This window comes from Sander lucioperca, chromosome 16 (genome assembly GCF_008315115.2).
Source record: "Sander lucioperca isolate FBNREF2018 chromosome 16, SLUC_FBN_1.2, whole genome shotgun sequence".
NCBI classification, from domain to species: Eukaryota; Metazoa; Chordata; class Actinopteri; order Perciformes; family Percidae; genus Sander; species Sander lucioperca.
The window spans coordinates 4,815,323-4,836,937 of NC_050188.1; the positions used below are offsets into that span (position 1 = coordinate 4,815,323).

Consider the following 21,615-nt stretch of genomic DNA (forward strand, 5'->3'; position numbering starts at 1 on the left):
TTCCTGCACAGACAGCAGAGGGTGTCGTTGCTTTCTCTGAGTCTCTGATTTGGTGGCTGTGGTGTGGGACTGGTCTTTGAATGAATTGAATATAAATTAAATGAACAGATATATTAAAAAAACAAATGGATACTAATAGCCCGGTGCCCATCCTTAACTTTTTGTATTGCTTGCAAAGTTTTGTTTTGTAAACAAAAATATTACATTCCAAGAGACATCCTTAGTAAAGATTTAATAAACTTCCCTCTAATCTTAACCACATTTCATGAAATATTAACACAAGCTAGAAAAATTATTGTTGAGGAGGGGAGGGTCAAGTCTTTTTAGGTTAGAGGCCACAAGACTCCTCCGGTGGCCCCTTAATTAAATAACGAACAGTCCCTAAGTAACTATATGGTTCTCTGAATTCCTGATGACTGGCAGGTTGAGATATCATATAAACAAAGTTGTGGGCATTAAATGTTGGCTATCTGTGCATCCCAGCTGTGAATATTATGTGGTAGCCTCTCAAAATATGCCCAGCAGTGCTTAAACTCCTCCAAAAAAAGCAGGTGAGAGTGGAACTTCAAAGGTCTGTCAACTTGGTGGGCAACCGGTGCACCATCCAGTAGAGTGGGCAGGGTCCCTCTTCCAGCACCATTCTTACAGAGCTCCTGACGGTAGTCTCTGAGGAAGACTCTTCACTCACAGGCTCAGTTCCCTGGCATAATTGTTCAGGAGATGTATCCTCACACCAACTTTGCCTTTTTGTGTTCTGGGCTATTTGTATTTTACATGCAGCCTGCCTCTTGGCTTCTCCAACTGTTTGTGGGAACCAGAGCTTTTATGAGGTTCCCCAGAGGGTGGAAGGTCATCTCCAAACAAGTGGCATTCACCTGAGGTGGCTTTTCCTTCCTCACAGGCAGAGAGTGGCAGGATGCTCAGTTAATACAGAGATCAGCGAGAGTTCACCTTAAGATGACCACACACCCCACGATGACATTAGGGGCACAACTCTGGCAATCCTCAACCTGAAGTTAAGCTCCACAAGAGCTATGCACCAGCATCACTGCTTTTACTTCAATTCAGATGGAAGGCTGGAAAATGACTAGGGATCAGGACAATAATCAGCATATGTCAGCAGTTAGATAAAGACCAACCAATCTCCAAGCTAGCTGAAAGTCTATAAATTATTATAACAACGTAGGCTGGAGAATCCTGGTGAGATCTGTGGACTGACCACTGCACATCGAGAACTTCTAGCAACCAGAGGAATTAGCCGTAGCTAGTGTGCAAGCCATCCCAAAGACAACTATTTACTCAGGTGTGTCTACTCTAGGTGTCCTTGGCTGTGTCCAAAGGGGTCCTGACCACTGCGAATCCAGCTAAAGAAGTGAATGTCCAAGGTGAGTTTTTGATATCAGAAATAACTTCATATTACTTACTGCAAACAACGTTCTCAATAAACTCCAATATGCTGCACGCCTACTTACCAGCAGTGCCTGAAATAGGTCAGTACTCACCAGTACTGAGTACAGGCACTTCTGATTTTTGTCCACATTAGTACCCTTACTTCTAATTGTTATTAACAGTAGTATTAATAGGCTGATATTCATACCAGTTATCAATTAATCAAAGTAAGTCACTCATTAAAATCATATAAAATGAACTCTTCTTTTATGTTGTGGCAAAAAATTACAGGTGATGGTGAGATCAAACTGATTATGGAGTCTAGCTGCCTGGCAAATCTCAATGACGAGCTGGCTACAGTGTCCTATACCAGCACTGTCTACCATATACACACCGGAGACCTTGGTATGCATCTAAGAAATTGGTGTTATGGGGTGCAGGGAATAGTGGACCCAAATGCAGCGATAAGGCAGGTAGGCAGGAGAAGGTTTGAGCTTGAGGATTTATTTAACACAAAAACAGGGAGCAAACCAAAGGCGATCCAAAAATGAAGCAGGCAGAAACAACACAGGGAGTCCAAAGGGAGCAGGTAAAAAACTAATGTCCAAAATGATGAAAAACACAAGGAAAAAAGGGTGATAACAAAAACAGAGACTGGAACAAACTTACAGCAAAAAACTCACAGGAACAAAAGATTGCAGGGGAAATTCTAAATGCAAGCACATGGGTGAAACACACTGCCAGGAACAAACTGACCAGGCAAAAACAGGTGACACTAGGGCTGGAGAACAGGTGAAACACATTAGGAGTGGGCAGAGTAATCAAGAAGGCAGGAAAACACAGGAAGTAAATATCCATAACCACAACAATTGGAACTGAGCTTGAACATCTTTATGTAAAAAAATTGTTGCAAACGAAATGCACAAAATGGCATAAGTTCTGATACAGTAAATGTAATTAAAAAGAATTAGTGCAGTTGTCAATGTTTTGTACAGGTATGCATGGGCATACATGTGTGTTTCTGTGTTTGTTTACTACAATTGGTAAAATGAGTTACTGTGAAAAAAAGGTTAATTCACTGGCAGCTTAGTTTAAGCCCACTTTGTTTATAAATGTCGTTATGTATTATGAGTAAGAAACTACTTAGCTGTCCTTTTTTGTACTTAGCATCCTTCCAGTTTGAGAACCATGAAGCTGTGTTTCCTATTACCATCAAACAGACTCACCTGCCAGTCCTGCATGACATTGGAACAGGTAAAAGTGCACTCAACATGCTGGTCTGGGGGTTAACTATTAAGTTAACATTCAGTTATTTATGGCAGGAAAGTGATGCTTCTCTGCGTTGTTGAATCAAAGATTCTCTATAACTAAAGATGGTGCATTACAAGCTGCGCCAAAGTTTGAAACGGTACACACTTTCTGTCTCCTAAATGGACATGACCTCGTTTGAAAGTGTAGTGATGGATGGATCAAAAGTTATATTTGCATAATTGTTTTATATTTTCTTTTGCTAACATTAGATATTAACACAACTAAAAGCTATATTTAGCATTACAAAAATGTGTTGTGTTAGGGCGTTCACAAACGTTACTTGATGTTAACTTCTCTGTGCCGCAGATCTCGCAACAGTTTTGTTCCTGTGACAGAAACAGGTCTCGAACAAAGGCTAGAGGCCTTAATTTTCTCCTGATTTGGCTGTCTGAAAAAGATCATTTTAGTGTCAGAATGTTCAGGAGATATGTGGCTTTTGATAAAATGGTTCCAATATTTACTTTGGTGACTATGGGGCGAAAGGATCTGTCATAATCTGTGTTCACATTCATTTCTCCCATTGGAATCAGTACAATCACAAACCAATGTGACACAGAAACAGGAAATGACTCTGAGTTGGGATAACTGTACTAGTTCTGTCTTTCAGAGATCAGCTCTCAGGTTACCATTACCACAAAAAAATGTCTGCGCTACACACAACTCAAGGTGTTGTTGAGTAGCATCCAGAGTTTCTATTGCAACATAAAAGTCAGCATTGCAGATGACAGCTTTGAACCAGAGCACATGGCTGGAGAACACATCCAACGGTACTTCATGCCTCCAGCGCAGGTAAACACACGCACACACATGCACACATTGTAATTAGGGCTGTCAATTGATTGAAATAGGTAATCGTGATTAATCGCAATTGCATGTACCGTCCATTGTCTGCAGTTCATTGACAATTTTAACATTTTCTGGGACCGCAGACATCTTTTTAAAGCAGATGTTATAATGTTCGGTTTTGCGTTACTGTCCTTCCGAGGAAGGGTGTGACATGCTGAAATCGTGTTTGTTTGTATATAAATACTGTGGCTTTCAAATAACTGAATCACTTGTTTTTCCAAGGACTCTAGCTCACTGGGTTTCCCTATCTGTCACTTGAGCGTATAATTGATGTTTTGTCACAAGTCCACTTATCATCAAGTCATTCAATCGAGAATATGGTCCCATGTCATCTACTCGTTGCTCCAGGTCTGTAATTTTCTTATCCTTTATTATTAACTTGAGCTCCCGTATTTCCTCCACTAGCCCAATTAGTTTTGTTTGTTGGTTTGTCACTTTGCTTATTTCCTCTGACATAAAGTTAAAATATTTTCTTATCTCCTCCATCTAAGAACCAGTCTGTTTTTTGACTTTAAAACAATTTTTGCTTGTAGTCTGTATAGTGTCTTTGAGTGTTGTAAAAGGCGCTATATAAATACAATGTATTATTATTAAACTATTATTGAAGGCCCTGAATGGTTTAGCAGCTTACTATGGAAGTCCATAGGGGACTCAATTAAAAATAAAATGTACTTCCACAATACCATTAAAATTTTACACAATTGTGTTTTTTGAGTAAAAATTCAAATGAAAATTCAATAATCCAATTTGCATTTACATTTTTTATAAACTTGTGTGGGCCCCGCTGTGCATGGGGTACGACAATATTCAAATGTTAGTTTAAATTTGAAAATGAAAAATGCAATATAAACAACGTAGCCCTTTTTTCCCATTTATGCAAGCAATATTTAGGTCACAATTAAATTTAAAATTAATTTTCTAACCATTTGAAAATGAAAAGAAAACTCCTTTTTACATATCATTTTTAAAGACTTGTTCTAGTGGAAATTTTTTAATTTAAGAATTTGTAAATAGTACTTCAACAGGTTCCACATCAGCTGCAGCCATATTTGTTTTTTTGTAAAATGCCTTAACAGCACTCCTCTTTGCACGAAGGCTATATTAGATAGGCTATATAGCTATATTAGATAAACAGTTGTGATTGGACAGACCTGGGCTAGGTTGGCTGGAAATCTGTCATAACAGCTGACTCGGCGACTTTCTTGCTAGAAAGACAATTTTGTGACTTATCAGACCCTCTTAGCGATTTTATTTCTAAAAAGCAACTTCAGACCATCAGGGGAAAAGAGAGATAGAGACAGGGGCTGCACAGTGTGTCGCTCATGTTTTTCTGCGAGCCAAGGAAAGATCTGTGTATGTGGTAAGAGTAAAAACTGTCAGCCATGAAATTATCAAAATAATTATAATTGTTGTGACCTCTCTGAAGTAAACTAAGAAAGAGTTTTTTTTTTTTAACACAATTGTGTGTGCAGCATTGCCCCCTTTTGGCTAACCAGCAGCATTAGCTTTAGCTTAAGTTTCACTTTCGGTTGTAAATTTCCATCAAAAGTCAATTGACCCTTCGATAAGCCACGCCCGAAAACCGCCACAGGCCAATCGTGGCTTAGCAACCGTAACTAGGCGCGGGAGATCTGTCAAGCTTTCGAGCGAGGGAAACACCGTACGCCGAAGCGTTGTGCAAATTCCGATACCCAGTATCCTAAAAGTTGGGACGGGTCAGTGGAATTTGTTCCCTTCCTGAAACCTAAAACCCAAGGGGAGAAAGGCCGGGCGTGGATCAGGCAGTGTGGGAAGCCCCATTCACAACTAGCTAAATGTTGACTACAGTTTATTAAAAAAATATATTTGTAATAAACTGTCTGTACACTTACAATGTTCTCAATGCTTCGGTTAACATTTAGGGACCCTCATTATGCTACCGTTGAAGTGTGGTGATATTTTGAGCCTTTTTAGTGGTATAAATAGCAATTTGTTTTTACTTTCCCTGTGCCCCAAATACTAGCGTTGTAAGCTAATCAGCGGTCCGTGCTAGCTTGTTTCAAGCTCCAAACACATTCTATTAGCATGAAAACAGATCCCAGAGAGCGATTGAGTGGGTACACATCTGTTAATAACCCGTCCTTAAGATGATTAAAAGCAAGACGGAGGCTCACTGACATACTTTAAAATATATTTCAGCATTTTGTTAATCGCTAAAAATATAAGCAGGAGAATGTTACCATTGCAAAGGCATGGTAACTAATGTCTTGTGTTTATTCTCAGGCTAATGTCTTGTGTTTATCACAAGACGTGATAAACACAAGACATTAGCCTGAGAATAAACACAAGACAGGCTAATGTCTTGTGTTTATTCCACAAGATTTATGGATAAGCTGTTCGATTTATAATTATTATATATATATATATAATTATTGTCTTACTCTCTCAGGTATTTCACCTGTCTGGCCAAAAATTACTAATTATCTCTTTGGGAATGTCTGACACCGGTGCATACATACTGTAATAAACGTGCCAGGCACAAAAGCTTGTCAGGCATAGCAACAGTAACTAAGGAGGGCGGGGTCAATTGAGTGTGCTGCAGAGCAGAGTGCCAGTGCTGTTTTCTCCTGCTGCATTTTTGTCTTCTTGCATTGTTGCCTTGGATACGATTTGTCCGTAAGTACTATATATATTACTAAAAAATGTTAAAAGTAATTGTACTTCTATAGCATGGCTATTAGTTATGACTCAGCATTTTCTGTTGCTTTAAGTTGACGGTTTGCACTCTATTTTGGGTATCTGTATTAGTTTCATCTCATTTATGTTTGTCTTTTGCTCTTGGTTACCGTTTTACAGTATAGGGAAAGTAAAGTTTCTTCGTCGAACCCCTAGAAAAGTTATGCCTTATGACAGTATAATAATCCTTTAATCAAGGATTTTAAAGGCAAATCTTAATTCGCTTTATCTGTTTCTGTCTCTGTCAATTGCATTAACATGAACAGAACTGAGTAGATTAGCTTTAAGAGAGCATTGGAAACAAAATAAATTGCAGTTGATTTGGCCTTTTATTAGTTACTTATGGTAGTTTATTGAGCATTTGAGCATTTTATTTATTAAATCATTTTGTGAACTTCAATTTTGGTTTCATAGAATCAAGTCCTATTGTAAAATCAGTTTTTTGTCCATCTATACATATAATCTACTGTGTAATATATGGAAAGTAGCAGACCATCCATGCACTTAATTTACATTCTGGTAAAAGCACAAACAAAAATATAATTTGTCAGTGTTGCTCTATTTGCCAGTGTTGCTCTATTTTGATCTTCTTACATGCATTGCCTCAGTCCTAGAGTTGTGGCAAGCCAGGCAGTACATAGTAATTGTAATTATATAATCAGTGTGACGTTATACTTGGGAAACAGTATCATTAGGAAACTAGATATAGTTTCTTGTTACTGGCTGCTCTCCTATAAATATGGAATTGTAATTGTTGTGCTTTTCTGACTGGGATGTATTTGTACTGTATAGGATTATGGGAAATGTGAATTACTGTGAATAAACAAAACAGATTTGTCATGCACAGGTGTGGAAATGCCCATGTGGCTGTGCCAGTATATACCAGGTCTTTTGTCATGGATAGAAAGTTAAGCATTTATTTGATAGTCCCCGTACTAACGCTTTAAATGGGACTGGTTTTACCAGTTTAGCAAGGCATGCACATAGACAGTTTTCGTGTGTGTGTGTGTGTGTGTGTGTGCATCCAAGAGGTGCTATTTTGTTTTTTTTGGATTCCTGTGACAATTTTGACTTCAGCACTTGGAGACTATTTATGGATGTGGGGAGGGTTTGGATGTTTTTGTTTTTATGTACAGTATGTATGATGTTTTTTACTTTAAAAAGTTCATTTACCTCATTAGAAAATACTCCAGAATCTGACTATTCAAACATTTTCACATCCAAAGTCCATTTCCAGTGTATGTCAAGACCCCTTTTTCTTCAGCGTGTATTCTGCCAGAATACGGCTGTGGCTCAGTGGAAGAAGGGCATCTTTCCCAACCAAAACATCACTGTGTAAAAAATCTTCCTACAGACACAGTGCACAAAACAATACAGGGGGAGGATGACCTATTTAGGGAATAGTTTAACTGTTTGGATACAAATCACTGCTTCATCATTGACTGTCTTCAGAAAAAAGGCCAGAAATGTAAATAGTGAATGCTCATTGGTGGAACTGAATATTTGGCAGGTTAAACCCTGCTTTTTCTTTTGGAGTTTGCAGAGTGAGAGTCTACAACACCCTTTTTTCTTTCTTCAACGTGTACTGCATTTAATCCATTGATTATGCAATACAAGGAGTAATTTCATTTGGCAAATTCTCCTTCTTTACTTGTCCTACTTGTCAACCAGAAAATCAATGCAAAGGCTTTACGTTGTTAATATTTATCACATAAGTCATGACAGTAAAGAAGTCATGACCAGAATTACTTTATAGAGCTGAAGATCCGGACAGCGGCAGTCTCGTCTCTTTTTTCCTTTCTCTCCCTTTTCCGCCGAGTGGCGCGCGTGCCCGCTCGCGGTGTGAAGCGCGTGTCCACGCTATTCTCCGACATGCACTCCAACAATCACTGCTGATAGACAGCCTTTTGTACAGTCGGGCTGTAACGGGTTCGTGCTTTGAAAAAGCTGTCAATCAAAATGTACTTGTCGGGCTCGGGCCGAATTCTGCCGGGCTTTTAAGGCCTGATTACAGCTCTATTACTTTATACAGATTAGTCAGGTTTAATGCAGCTAGATGCTGTCAAACTAAATGAGATTCTGTATACTATTTGTACACAGAATTTCCTACTGTGCTGACACGGAATTTCCCACTGTGTTGAAACAGAATTCCTCTCTGTGCTGACATGCCAAATACCACATCAAGGTAACGTTTTAAAATGAGTCAATCAGTTATCCAGAAGTAAGGTCAGAGCAGAAAATAAAAAAAATAAATAAATGGGGAGAGAACCCCAGCAGCATGTACAAACATCAGTGTTGGAAATAGCGATCAGTAGATTGTGGAGTGCATTCAGCATTATTAAAAATTGCACAATACTGCAGCATTACTTTATAAGACACCTTGGCAAAGAAATGTGTTCCGTTCATGAAGACAATACTTATATAAATAAATATATATTAATTCCAGGTGTGACAATGTTACACCTCTTACTAAAAAATACATTTCTTTATCTGCAAAAGGAATTTCTGTGTTGAAAAACTCCCTCCACCTCCAGTTGTTGCCTCCAGCTACAGCTCTGGGGGGAATGTTCATACAACACTTTGAATGAGGTCATGAAATAACTTTTGTGGACTATTAAGATTCATTATTACCTTGCATTACTTCAATAGCACAAGTCAATTCAGTTTTTTTCAACCTAATTTTAAAGCAACTGTGTTAATCTTACTTGTTAACTTGATTTGAAACAATAAAAAAACGTACTTCATCTGTGTGTTCATCTGAAAACTGACAACTAGTGTTTGCTTAGACATAGGCCTGTTGCTATATATAGGCACTTATATTAATCTCTTTTACTGTCAAAGTACCTGCATCCTGGAGGTGTAATAAAGACATTTTTTTGACTTTTATTCTTTTCTTTTCAAATGTGCTTTACTGAGCTTTCCTTTTTCCATTGAACAAAAGCGAGACAGAGACTGATAACAAAACATGTAGAATACAACACTGTTCAGCTCAGCATCTACAGCCACATCTATCTGCTCACTCAAAATGCACATCATTTTGAGTCAATTACCACAGTAACACAACAACAACCAGCACCGTATGTAGGGCCTTAGCACCTCATATACTTCATAAAAAAAAGTGCTGGTTAAAATGGCAGATACATTCACATATTCATGAAAAGGTTACCACATTTTGTTAAAGTCAGCTGTCTTGGAGTGTATTAGACAAGTCAGGAGGTGGGAGAGCGGAATATGCTCCATTATTATCCTCTACCAACCAGAGATAGTATACCCAGTTCCCTCTCCCAGGTTCTTCCCAGTTCCTAAAAACTCACTTTTATCAAACATGCTCATACACTGCTAAAATACCAGCAATGATATCTGAATTAGTATAGTATTATTAACGGTCTCAAGAGTAACTTCCCTGATCAGTAATTCACGTTTGCCACCATCTGTTATGGTCGTAGCACTTTTTTGGTGGACTAATGACAGTGGTTTGTATGAAGTACCCTGCAGATCAAATACAAGCACAAGTCTGACATCTATAAATAGTATATGCTGCAATTAGACCTTGCATGTTAAAAACCCAATCTTAAGCTTGTTGCACATATCTTACATGGCCCACTGTTAATGTATAATAAGTTTTATTATATTATATAAGTAAGCGGCTCAGATGGTAGAGCGGTCGCCTACCAATCTGAAAGGTTAGTGGTTCAATCCCTGGCCCTGCAGTCCTATGTCGAAGTGTCCTTGGGCAAGACACTGAACCCCAAATGCTGCGCCATCGGAGTGTGAATGAGTGTTGTTGGGACCGTTGAGGAGGTTAAACATAATCTTTTTCATGCAAAGGATTTCCAGCCAACATGTGCTCAGAGACAATGGGCCTGAGACAAAGAAGGGCCTACCTGGAAAATTTCGATCCAGGTCTCCTCAGGAAAGATGGTTCATCACCCATTTTCTAACAACAGCCTGCATGCAGACCTTGCAGCCTAAAAGTCGCATCCAGGTGCTACTGCACAAAATGGCCCATTGGCTCCTGGGACCATAAACACAGCAGGGAGCCAGGTCTGGTGGCCTGACCTATAAATAACCTCTTCACCCCCCACTTCTCGTCTTTTGCCCTGTGACTTTGGTCACTACAGCATGACACACAGAAATCTCAGCTTTCCACCTCAACTCCAGTTGACGACAGGTCAGCACGACAAGTTTGTGCTAAAACTTCCATTTTTGAAACAAAGTGGATTTAATTTCGGTGCTGGGAGCACCGTGGATCCTCTGAAACCACTCGCCAGTGTTTTCATATCTGCAGGAGAAGGAAACAACGTTTTTCTTCTCAAGTTGACTCTAGCTCTCTTCCTTCTGCTCTTTTTGGAAGGAAAGCTTCCTCTGATCTGCTGACGAGCAGACACGGACCCCCGTTTCTTTCGTGGAAACCTACGGACAAACGGACTGAACACACAGTAAGAAGGCTTACGTCTGGGCAGAGATAAATAGTGTGTTTTATTAATGAGTAATTTGCTATTGCTGCTACTTTGTGTTACCATTAATGTGATCTGATTAATACAGCGCTACTGCTGCGCTTGTAATGTATTAATCTAGGATTGTGACCGCTGAGTCAAATCTATTCTGTGAATGTACTCTGATCACGGTGCATTGTTGATATGTTGTGTTGAATATAATGTAGCTAGGGTAACTGTAAATGCTATATTGCTAGCTCCTTCCACGGAGTTTAGGTGCTGTACACCGGAGTGGTTATAATGAACGTCCCCTCAGTCAGACGAAATTCTCAGAGTCTGCGCCTAATTCCACTTTAGTCCAGACATGAGTTGACTGAGAGGGTTGGTCATTATCGGTAACCAAGATCCAAGTAAAAATATATGTCTTTTACTAACCTTTCTCTCATACACACATATATGAACACATAGCTAGTTACACACACGCGCTAAGGTGAACAGCTGGCCAAACAGCGAGTCACATAAACTGCAGAGCGCGCACCGCTCCACAGTTCTGCGCTCCTGTGTGTCCCTCTTGTCAACCACACGTGTGCAGACTGCACCAGAGGGCCATCTGTTTATCCTCCTGTCTGTAGGCACACTTGTCACCTTCACAGATGAATTCAACTGGGTTAATCTGTTTCTTTGTTGTTGCTAAGCTGTGTTTGTTTATTTATTTAATTTGCAACAATTTTGTTTGGCTAAAAAGCGAGTGCAGTTATCCATCCACTGGCTTTATGACTTTGATTCTCAGCATGCACATGTTTAATGGGGTAAGGTTCATTGGTAATTCAAGTTCAAGTTCATTCATTCAAGTAAATCCTTTTTAAAGATGGAAGTCAAACAAAATAGTGCTGCCGCTCAATAGAAAAAGTAATAATAATTAAATAAAAGAAATTGGTGCTTATTGGTGCTCCTGCTCCATCTATCTTCATTCAACAAATGGTCAAACTGGATTCAAAATGTTAAACATAGTGCAACCTACAACACAATATTATGTCTGTTTCCATCAAACAAAGTGTAAGACAACAATTGTAAAGATTAATTTTGAGGGGTATTACAAAATGCTAATTCCCCTGGCTAATCTTCAACAAGCTGACAGCTATTGTTGCGCTCAAATGTACTATACGGGACAATATAAGATCAAACAATGAACAGTTAAGGGGTGTCGTACATAGTTACGTTGCTGTGGTTACAGCCTGTGGCAGCATTACGTGATTTGTTGACAGCTGAAATACGATGCTTTTTGTACAGAGTGTTTTTTTTTTAGCATGGAACAACATACCAGTTCAGTGCAGGTATAAATACCTTGAATTAACAGACCCGTGGCATTGCATTTCTTTTGCTTTAGGTCATCCATACCACAAAAAGGTAGTTAGGGCACAAGGAAGTGAACCAAAGAAAAACAACAATAAAACCTGTTTTATTAGATATGCATGTATAAGAACCCTTCTTTTAACACCATTTCTTTCTGAAGGACTAATAGCCTATGTTGATATAATCACAGAAGAAGGCTGAAAATCGAAAACTTTGTGCAGAATCTTTTGTTCTGTTTCTCAATATTAGTGTTTGGAGGAATCGTGTACACCTGTGGACAAACCACTCCCTATGAGAAGAACTCCTCCTGGAAGAGATGTCAAGGGAAACAGTGAGCATTCAAACAGTTTGTTTCACCAGGCAATACTCTTATAGTCAGATGTCTGACTCAATACAACTGGAGTAGAAGCGGATTTACTCTCTGATCAGGTAGGACAAAAAAGAAAACATTCATAATAAACGTATCATAAATATTCTTATTAATGATAATAAAACAACAATTTTGGCTTTTTTAAATCCTCAACCGTCATCAGAGCAATAATGCAAACTGTAATAGTTATTTCATGACTGGCAGCTGTATTCACTTGATATAAAGATGAGTTTATCTAAGTGGAGTCTTACACTACCAAACTGCCTAATTTTCTTTTGATGATTATAGCTTTGAATGAACAGTATGACAAGGTTTTCCTCATTTATGATTGTAGTCTCTCTTGTGTATATTTCACCACATATTTTGTCTATAGATTGGAGCTGTTGTTTCCAAATCAGAAGCGTCACACAGCCAACATGAAATTAAAAGTGAGGGCCCTAATGCTACTGCTGTGTGTGACTACTATCTGTGTGTTATGGAGAGGATATACGTCATGCTCCCTGCCTCAGGAGAAAAGGCCCTGTGCTTGTGAGCGATGTTTATCTGAAGATGATCCGTGGTTTATGAAGCGTTTCAACAAATCTGTTGAACCATTTTTGTCAGCAAACTACAATCTCTCAGAGGACATTTTCAACTGGTGGAAGGTATGTAGTAAACTTGCAAGAAAACAGTCTCTCAAACTGCACTTCAGATCAGATGAGAACATGATGTAACCAAACTCCCTACAATTATGTTTCTAGTAAAACAATATATTAACCATCATTGTGGCATGTCTTGATAAAGATTACATTGAAGGTGTCAATAAATAAATAAGTCAAATGATTCCTTATTACAAAAGTTCTGATCAGTCAGGAATATGGCTTTAAATATGAATAGCTATTTACACAATGTGTGGGCTAGTCTATATCCACGACGTTCCACTTCCTGGATTGTTCCGTTGCCGTCGGAAATTCCGCCGGATTTCACTCTTTTCGGCCAGATATCCGGTACCTTCCGCTTCCTTTGTGTTGGAATTTTAAACTCCGGTTGATTTCTGAGGACTATGGTTAACTGCTCCTCAGATCTCTGCAGGGTAAATCCAGACAGCTAGCTAGACTATCTGTCCAATCTGAGTTTTCTGTTGCACGACTAAAACTACTTTTGAGCGTACACATATTCCACCAAAACTAGTTCCTTCCCGAGGCTATTTTGCAGAGGCACAGTGGCCCTGCCTGGTGCTTAGCGCTGCCCATGACGATGGTGATTGGTTTAAAGACATGGCAATAAACCAGAGCACGTTTTTCTCCCATCCTGGAATGCTGTGTGGACTAGCCAGACCCTCTTTTGCAGCACTGTGGAGGAATGTCTGGCAAAGCAAGACTAGTGTGTGCTAAAACACACAAGAGGCCTCATTCTCTTTTACAATAATTCACCACGTGGTAACAATGGGGTTACAGTCGGAGGTGAACTCATTAAAACATGCAATAATTGAGATCAGCATATATGATTAAATAATGGCTCGTTTTGAAGGTTAAGCTATGTAATCACTGTTCCTAAGGGTGGCAAGTTCACATACATTATAGCCAACTATAAATATAAAATGAAAGGATGTTTTGCTGCCTTTCCCTTGTTACAAGGCTACCCAAGAGTTAGCTATAGACTGAGGGAAAACATAAGGCGAGCATTATTTCCACGCTACATTGTCTATGTGAGCAGCTGGCAATGAATTCTGGTAGCGTCGCTGTGACTTTCAAGAAGCAGGACGTCGAGTTGCCCGCTTCTCATTTTCATAAAGTTGTGGTCTTGGCTACTTTATGCACATCAGGGACATCCTTCTTGACCCACCACTTCTTAAAAACGTCCAAATGACCGTTGTCGATCTAAAATGAAGACTGATTTAGCAACTGCATAGCTTATTTCTCCCGCAAAATTATTTCCCTGAACTATTAACTATAAACTATAATGTTTTTTTGCATGCTACTCAATGACAGCATCTGTATCCTTTTGTTTGGCTGGTCACTAACGCATCACCCCTCTGTGCATGCGTTAATCTCTATAGCAGCAGGAACACACCCAGATAGCATATCTTAATGGCTTGAAGTCACACAAACCTGGTGTACTCTCAGCATTGTACAGTAAAATGTGCTATTTAAGAAAAATATATTTTTACGCTGCCACCCAGTCCGGTCAATTGCGCCGTGTGTCGTTCAGTTCAGTCAACTGTCAGCACAACATCTCCGAGGTTTCTGTGAGCTACTAAGTAAATATTTCTTTCATGGAAAAAAAAAAGAACGAAAATAAGTCCCATCAGCATTTATATTTGTCTTTCCATCACTCCCGTGCGTCTTTCAGTTAAACAGCCCCCACGCAACCTGCCTGATGGCGCAAATCCACATCAACATAAAAATACAATTAACGTTTTTAATAACCATTTGTTTGATCTGCCTGACAGCGTTTACAGGGTGAAAAGGGCAACTTCAGTACCTTCAGACAAACAGTGGACAGGCTGTTTCTGACGGTCCCACCCAGTCCAGATCTTCTAGAATCCAGCCCTGACCGCTGCAGGACTTGTGTTGTGGTGGGGAATTCTGGTAATTTGAGGAGAACACATTATGGACCTCTCATTGATTTCCATGACATCATTATAAGGTAAAGAAAGCTGTTTTAATCTATTATTGTCACAATGATTTGTCAATGTCTTTTTATTCTCAATTTCAGAAACTAAAAGTCAAAATTCAAGCAGTCCCCTGATGTATTTCTGCCAAGGACAGTGACATGTGAACTTTATTCCTCTGCTCTCTATTTAGAGTGAACGCTGGTCAAATCAAAGGCTATGAAGCAGATGTTGGGACCAGAACAACTCATCGTGTCATGTATCCAGAGAGTTCTATGGATTTAGATAACACCACTCATCTTGTGCTGGCTCCATTTAAGACGGTTGATTTTGAGTGGCTCATGAAGGCCCTCACTACAGGATTTAAGGCAATGTGAGTCATATTTTTACAGACTATGTGATCATTTGTCCCAGCAGTGTTCATTTTGTAAACACAAACTATGACATATGTTCATTAACAACCTTTTTTTCTATGATAAGACACGTGACGTTCTCATCATGCAATATTGTGCAATATTGTGCGAGATTGAAAAGTAGTTAAGTAGTTCTTTCTCTCTCTCTCTCTCTCTCTCTCTCTCTCTCTTTCTGCGTAGCTGTCACACATAGTAGTTGGCGTGTGGCCCGGGTGGGAAAGCAGAGTATGGAAAGCCCTCCAGTTCAAATATATGAGATTTCTAAATATGATGTCACTTAAACGACACGTAGATAACACATTAACAACATATTGTCGATATGTTTTCTACATGTTTTGTTGTTTAAGGGTCATCAACACATTCATTTTCCACACGTTAACAACACATTGACAACATGTTGATTTTTAAGTAGTTCTGAGCCATTTGGCCACTGGTCCAGGTTGAACGTGTGATTGATTAGTTCCCATGCATTGCAAAGCAGTAGGGTTAAACCATTTCTGTAAGCCTCCGGGGTTGCCTACTATTATTTAACATGCTAAGGATCTTATTATTTATTTGACCTTTTCTTCCTTTTTGCGTAGCTTAGGAGGGTTTTTGGGTGAACAAATAGGTTAGTGCTGTCCCCGCAGTGTCTGACTGCGTCCTGCTGCGTCCAACCGCGTCCACCCAGGCTGCTGTGCCACACTACACCCCATAACGCCCTGCTGTGCCCTACTATGACATGAACTACTACGACTACCATTGTGGTCACTGTTTCACTATCTTTATTGTGACTATTATTGCCACCACTCATCACATCCCCAACCGGTGCCGTCAGACACCGCCTACCAAGAGTCTGGGTCTGTCCGAGGTTTCTTCCTAACAAAAAAAAAGGGAGTTTTTCCTTGCCACTGTCGCAATAGCTACTGCTATACATCAACAACAAGATTTAAACGATATATCTGGATGTATCTTAAACATATATTGTTACAAGAAAGAATACAAATTGTTATGGTTGGGACATTTCTGTTTCCTGTTTGTTCATTTCTGTTGCCTGTATTATTTATTTCTGTATGTTTCTTGTTGTTGTATATTCTATATATTTCAAAGCAGGTTTAGTGAAAACTCTGAGTTTGTTAACCCTGAGAGGAGGGAAACTCTGGGTTTTCCGTTTCAGAAAGAGAGGTAACTTAACCTCAGAGTCAGTTACTATGGTAACTGAGTCTGTGAACTTAACCTCGTCGGGAGCAGGTTTTCTTCAATCATTTTTCAGATCAGATATGTCATAATCATTTGTAAATAGTCAAAATCTTCAAAAAATACCCCATCACTCAATCATTGGCCCATGATCTAATCTTTTCCCCCAAAGTAATATACATATCTTACCAGGTTTCAAATAAACATATTATACTCAGCTTTAGTGTGTAACTTTTTGATATTAATGAACGTCCGTTACATTCAAGCCATTGTCAAATGAGTTGCTACAAAGCTAATTAAAGACTGTCGGCTCCATGCAACTCTCTCTGTATTTCTCAGTATGGCAGCATGTTTGGAAGATTGTGGCGTCCAGTGACTTTCGCGCGCAGAAGCTCGAGTGAAGAGTCTAAAGAGTCCATGTTTTTTTTAATCCTCCATGTTCTCCTTGGTTACTAGAAACTGCGTGGAGGAGGGGTGGAGCTGCGTGCGCAATCACGGAAGGCTCGTATCATGTGGACGCCGACATGCGCCGACAGTGTTATTACTTAGAATTCCTCATGGGGGCGACAGAAACTACGCACTATAGCTTTAAGTTCTGTTATAAATCTTTACTAAATAGTTTCACTTCAACATAATCACCAAACAAAAGATGTTAGTAATGTCATTAAAATACATTCATTAACATAAAAATATAGTTTTATTTCCAAAGTTACCACTTTGACATTTGAGGTATAGAGTATGTCCATTTGTTGCTGTCTGAACAATGCATCAATGTATAACTAACGGAATGCAAACCAAAGGCATAGTGCAGGTATATAGGTAATTATGAATAAAAACAATTACATTAAAGGTTAAATAAAAAACCAAAAAGTCCAATCTTTTACACCTAGAGGGGTGTTTAAAACTCCTGTACAAAACTACAGTTCAGTGCAACCGGCCTTGATGCAGCCGCTTCAGGCAGTGTTTTGGCTATGATGTTTATTCATTGCAGACAGTTTCTTATGCTTTGGAGTAAAACTGACTCTCCAGTAAAACATTTCTGCATGTGGTCAACTACAATGTTACAAAAGTACAAATCAGTTTTCCTCCACTGGCTATTCTGAATCATTCATGCCATTGAACCCGTTGCTCATGGCAGTAATCTAGTTTTGACTTGAGGACATACTGTACTAAAAAACCAGCTAAAGCAGCCACAACTGACTTGCACATATTGCTCTTCAGTCCAGCCTGTTTTTTGTCATTGTGTGACTTAATGTCATGAAATATTGGCTAGTATTACAACACTGGGAACTAGTATCCAAATCTCCAGATATTAAAGTTAAATGCATTACTTTTAGTTAATACAAAAATAATTGGAATATGTATAATGTATTATGTTATAAATGTTCTGATGCACAGATATACTGTATGGAGGAATTTAATCAATCAAAAAAAGGACATCACATTTTGTAATTCCTAACAAAGGCATTAACATTAAGAGCAATCACTGCTTTACTTTTCTTCATTAAATGCCTAGTAAATTATTTTACTGACAAAACAATTTGATGTTGAGTGTGACATTTCATGCTTTTTTTTAACAGGCCAGAATGGATAGTAAGAAGAAAGATGACAGGTAACAAGGATTTAGTGAGTATTATTTTGAATATATTCAACAATAAATTGTATTGGCTGCAAAAGTCATAGTTCATAAAAAAACAAGTTTAAAGCCTAATTATGATTCATAACAGGTGATGATCCTTAATCCAGTTTTCACAAAGTACGTTCATGACATGTGGCTGGAAAAGAAAGGTTATTACCCCTCCACTGGCTTTCTGGCTTTGGTTCTTGCCCTGCATATGTGTGACGAGGTAAGTTTATTTTTAAATTAGAGATTTCCTTGTGAATGTCACCAGTGTTGCTTGAACACACTTGATTGACAAGCGGATAGAAATAATTATAGATTAGATATATAGATTTAATAATCATTATTTAGCGAGAGTTTAAGCAGGCTGGTACTACGTCCTCGGTTTCTAACATTGGTTACTTTTGTTTTCCTAGGTCAGTGTGTTTGGTTATGGAGCAGACAGTGATGGAAACTGGAGTCATTACTGGAGATACTGAGTATAGAATGATCCAGGAGCTAGATGAGCATCAGAAACTCAAGTTTTATACAGGGTTCTGATGTTTCTCTCAGCATTTAAATGAAGGTTAGTAGTAGGTAACAGTAGAAGAACCTGAAGGGATTTCTGAGCTGCAGTTTGTCCTCTGTTTAGACAAATACTGATTTTTGTGTTTTTGCATGTGTATGTAAATCTCCTTAATTTACAGGGCAAATGCCACTTCTGAAGGATTATTTGCATGCATTACTGACAAGTAGAGTCACTGTGTTTATATACATGTATATACTCTATAAAGCCAACTATAGAATGCACAAGTTATAGATTGTGAAAAGTAGAATAAATGTCATGGATAAAAATCAGTGTCAAAACATCTTGTGAATAGGAAAGGTTGGGGTAACGGCGAAGTATACTGAACCTAATTTAATGTATTTACTGATGTGATAACTAAACATAAAACATGTTTTATGTTTAGTTTAGTTTTCATATTTGTATGCACTTTCTTGTATTAAGTTAGCTACGCCAATGAAATTCCCTTAAAGTTACCTGAAAAGTTTCCATTAAAAACCATGAATGTGTGTTCCAAATATTTAGCTCCTGAAAACAAATGAAATGAGTCCATCACATTGCATCATAGGACATTCTCACAGATTATTTATTAATGTTTATTTACTTTTTTAATTTTTATTATTAATTTTCTATGGTGAATATGAATATGTAAATATGTATGTTTTTGTAGCGTGAGTATAAACAAATGTAGGTAATTGTTACAAATGTAATTGTAAAGAATATGTTAAGATAGGATATGATATAAATATGATGAAGCCATTCATGATCATCACTAATGCGTAGTGGAAAAGGGTTAGGATTAAATAATTAAATAAGGTAGATAAAAATAGTTAATTTGCATATTCACATTTTTAACTAGGATGTTTCTGTAACGCTGCCTTGTGATCCCACAGCTGTTTAGTGATCACTGGATTAAAATGGCAATCTTTAATTAATTTAACACAGCAGTGGTTGGAAATGCACGAAGATGCACTTTTTCTTTTGCCGTGGATTGTGCTTAAAATTAGCAAATAAGATAAATTGCATCGGTTGCACGGTCACACACCTGTTGTGTGAGTTGTATTATAACTATTATAGTTAGCTGGATCCTGAGGTTGATGTCAACACTCCCCTCCTCTCCCCCATCTCTCCTTACACTAGCAAGACATCCGCTATCATTAACTGTTCCTCCAGTGTTGCAGGCGCTGCTGGCAGTATCTGAGTTTCCAGCTTTCTCTTTTCCTTTAAAAAATGTCCGAATATCCATCTTGTGAATGTGAACCGAATTGACCAAGTGGCTTGCTAGAGACCAATTAATATTTCCATGATGACTATCCAAATGTTTGCCTTAAGAGCCCATAGAAAATGTGTACTGGATACACAATTTGTTGAAAATAAAAATGTGAAATTAATAATGACTGATGTTTTATTTAGCAATATCCAATCCAATATTTTCCTATATTTCTAAGCAGATTTTTTTTCTATGCTGTATTCTGATAAAATCCCCTGGGCCCCCCCTGAATAATTATTGTTCCCCCCGTTTCCCCCCCACTTAAAAAATCCTGGAATCACCCCTTTGAGAAACTTCAATGCATCAGCCAGTGGAGAGATAAAAGACATATTAAACCAACACACACACACACACACACACACACACACACACACACACACACACACACACACACACACACACACATAAAATAACTGCCTGTATCTATTTCCTCATGGGGACATAAGTGTATTTTAGAAATAAATGACTAATAGTGAAAATGAAATCATAATGATGAAGTGCTAATAACAATCACTGGTGAACAGAAGCTATTGGCTCACATAAGTCTATTAAACTACCAAAACAAGACAATGCTAAATGCCCCACTTTTCCTAAATCCTGACTGCTAGAGGATGAATTGACGTTAAAATAATTACAAAAATTACAAAAGTACATAAGTAAGTAAGTACGTAAGTAAACTTTACACCTTTCAAAACCATGGTTGCAAGGTGCTGTACAGTGCAACCATTCCCAGAAGAGGCAATTTGCGGGTTCAAACCCTTTTTCGGCCAACAGATGGAAGCAGCCCAATCGCCAAAGTCAAAGCCGCAAGCATAATTGATCGAGTTTTGGGCTTCACAAAGCTGAGCAAAGTCACTTCAGCTGGTTTAATTCTGTATAGAAAAAGGGGTGAGACCAAGCACCCACCTGTTTTGTCACTACAATGGATGCAGCATTACAATATGTCCAGCTGTTCAGGTCTTGGGGCCAGGATATGTTCATCGAGCAGGATTGTTAAAGAAAAACTTCAGTTATGGCCAAATCGCAGCTAAGCCCCACCCTTTCGAAGTGCTTTGAATGATGGTGGCCATGTTTTTTGTTTTTTTTTTTGTTTTTTTTATAGAAGATGTGTATCTCAGTCCCACAAGGCTGTATACCAATCTTGGTGTCTATAGAATCAAAATTGTATTACTATTTTTCCCATTATGCAAATTAGCAAAGATCCATCATGGTGGATGTTTATGGTTCCAATAGGCTTTTTTGTAGGGCACATTGAGTTGGATATGTGTGAGAAATTTCAGGCCTGTTAATTTAACTGTTTTCCACATTTTGCAAATTGCATCATGTGTCATGAGTTTATGGTCCAAGAGTCCCCTTCGGGGTTTGAATCCTAATAATAAACAAAGGCGTGAATGTTTATTTTTCAAGGTAATAGAAGTTTGATTTACTTACTTGGAAGAAACACAATTTGACCACTTTCCTAATGTGCAACTCAAAGTTCATTTGTTTGTATGAGTTTTTATTTGAGCATGCTTTATTTGCTGCTAAGGGATCAAAACTCTGCCGTATATTGCCGGAAATGCTCTCGTGGGCCTATAA

General features: G+C 38.5%; 1 protein-coding gene across 1 annotated transcript; it reads left to right on the plus strand.

The window, feature by feature from the left end:
- The first annotated feature begins 12,312 nt into the window (after positions 1 to 12,312).
- On the plus strand, positions 12,313 to 19,152 carry LOC116041245 (CMP-N-acetylneuraminate-beta-galactosamide-alpha-2,3-sialyltransferase 1-like). The gene is made up of 7 exons (XM_031287132.2): positions 12,313 to 12,479; positions 12,794 to 13,064; positions 14,852 to 15,048; positions 15,207 to 15,386; positions 18,183 to 18,228; positions 18,330 to 18,449; positions 18,640 to 19,152. Exons 2-7 carry the CDS (start codon positions 12,837 to 12,839, stop codon positions 18,700 to 18,702), a joined length of 834 nt encoding a protein of 277 aa, XP_031142992.1. The 5' UTR covers positions 12,313 to 12,479; positions 12,794 to 12,836; the 3' UTR covers positions 18,703 to 19,152.
- The last annotated feature ends 2,463 nt before the right edge of the window (positions 19,153 to 21,615 follow it).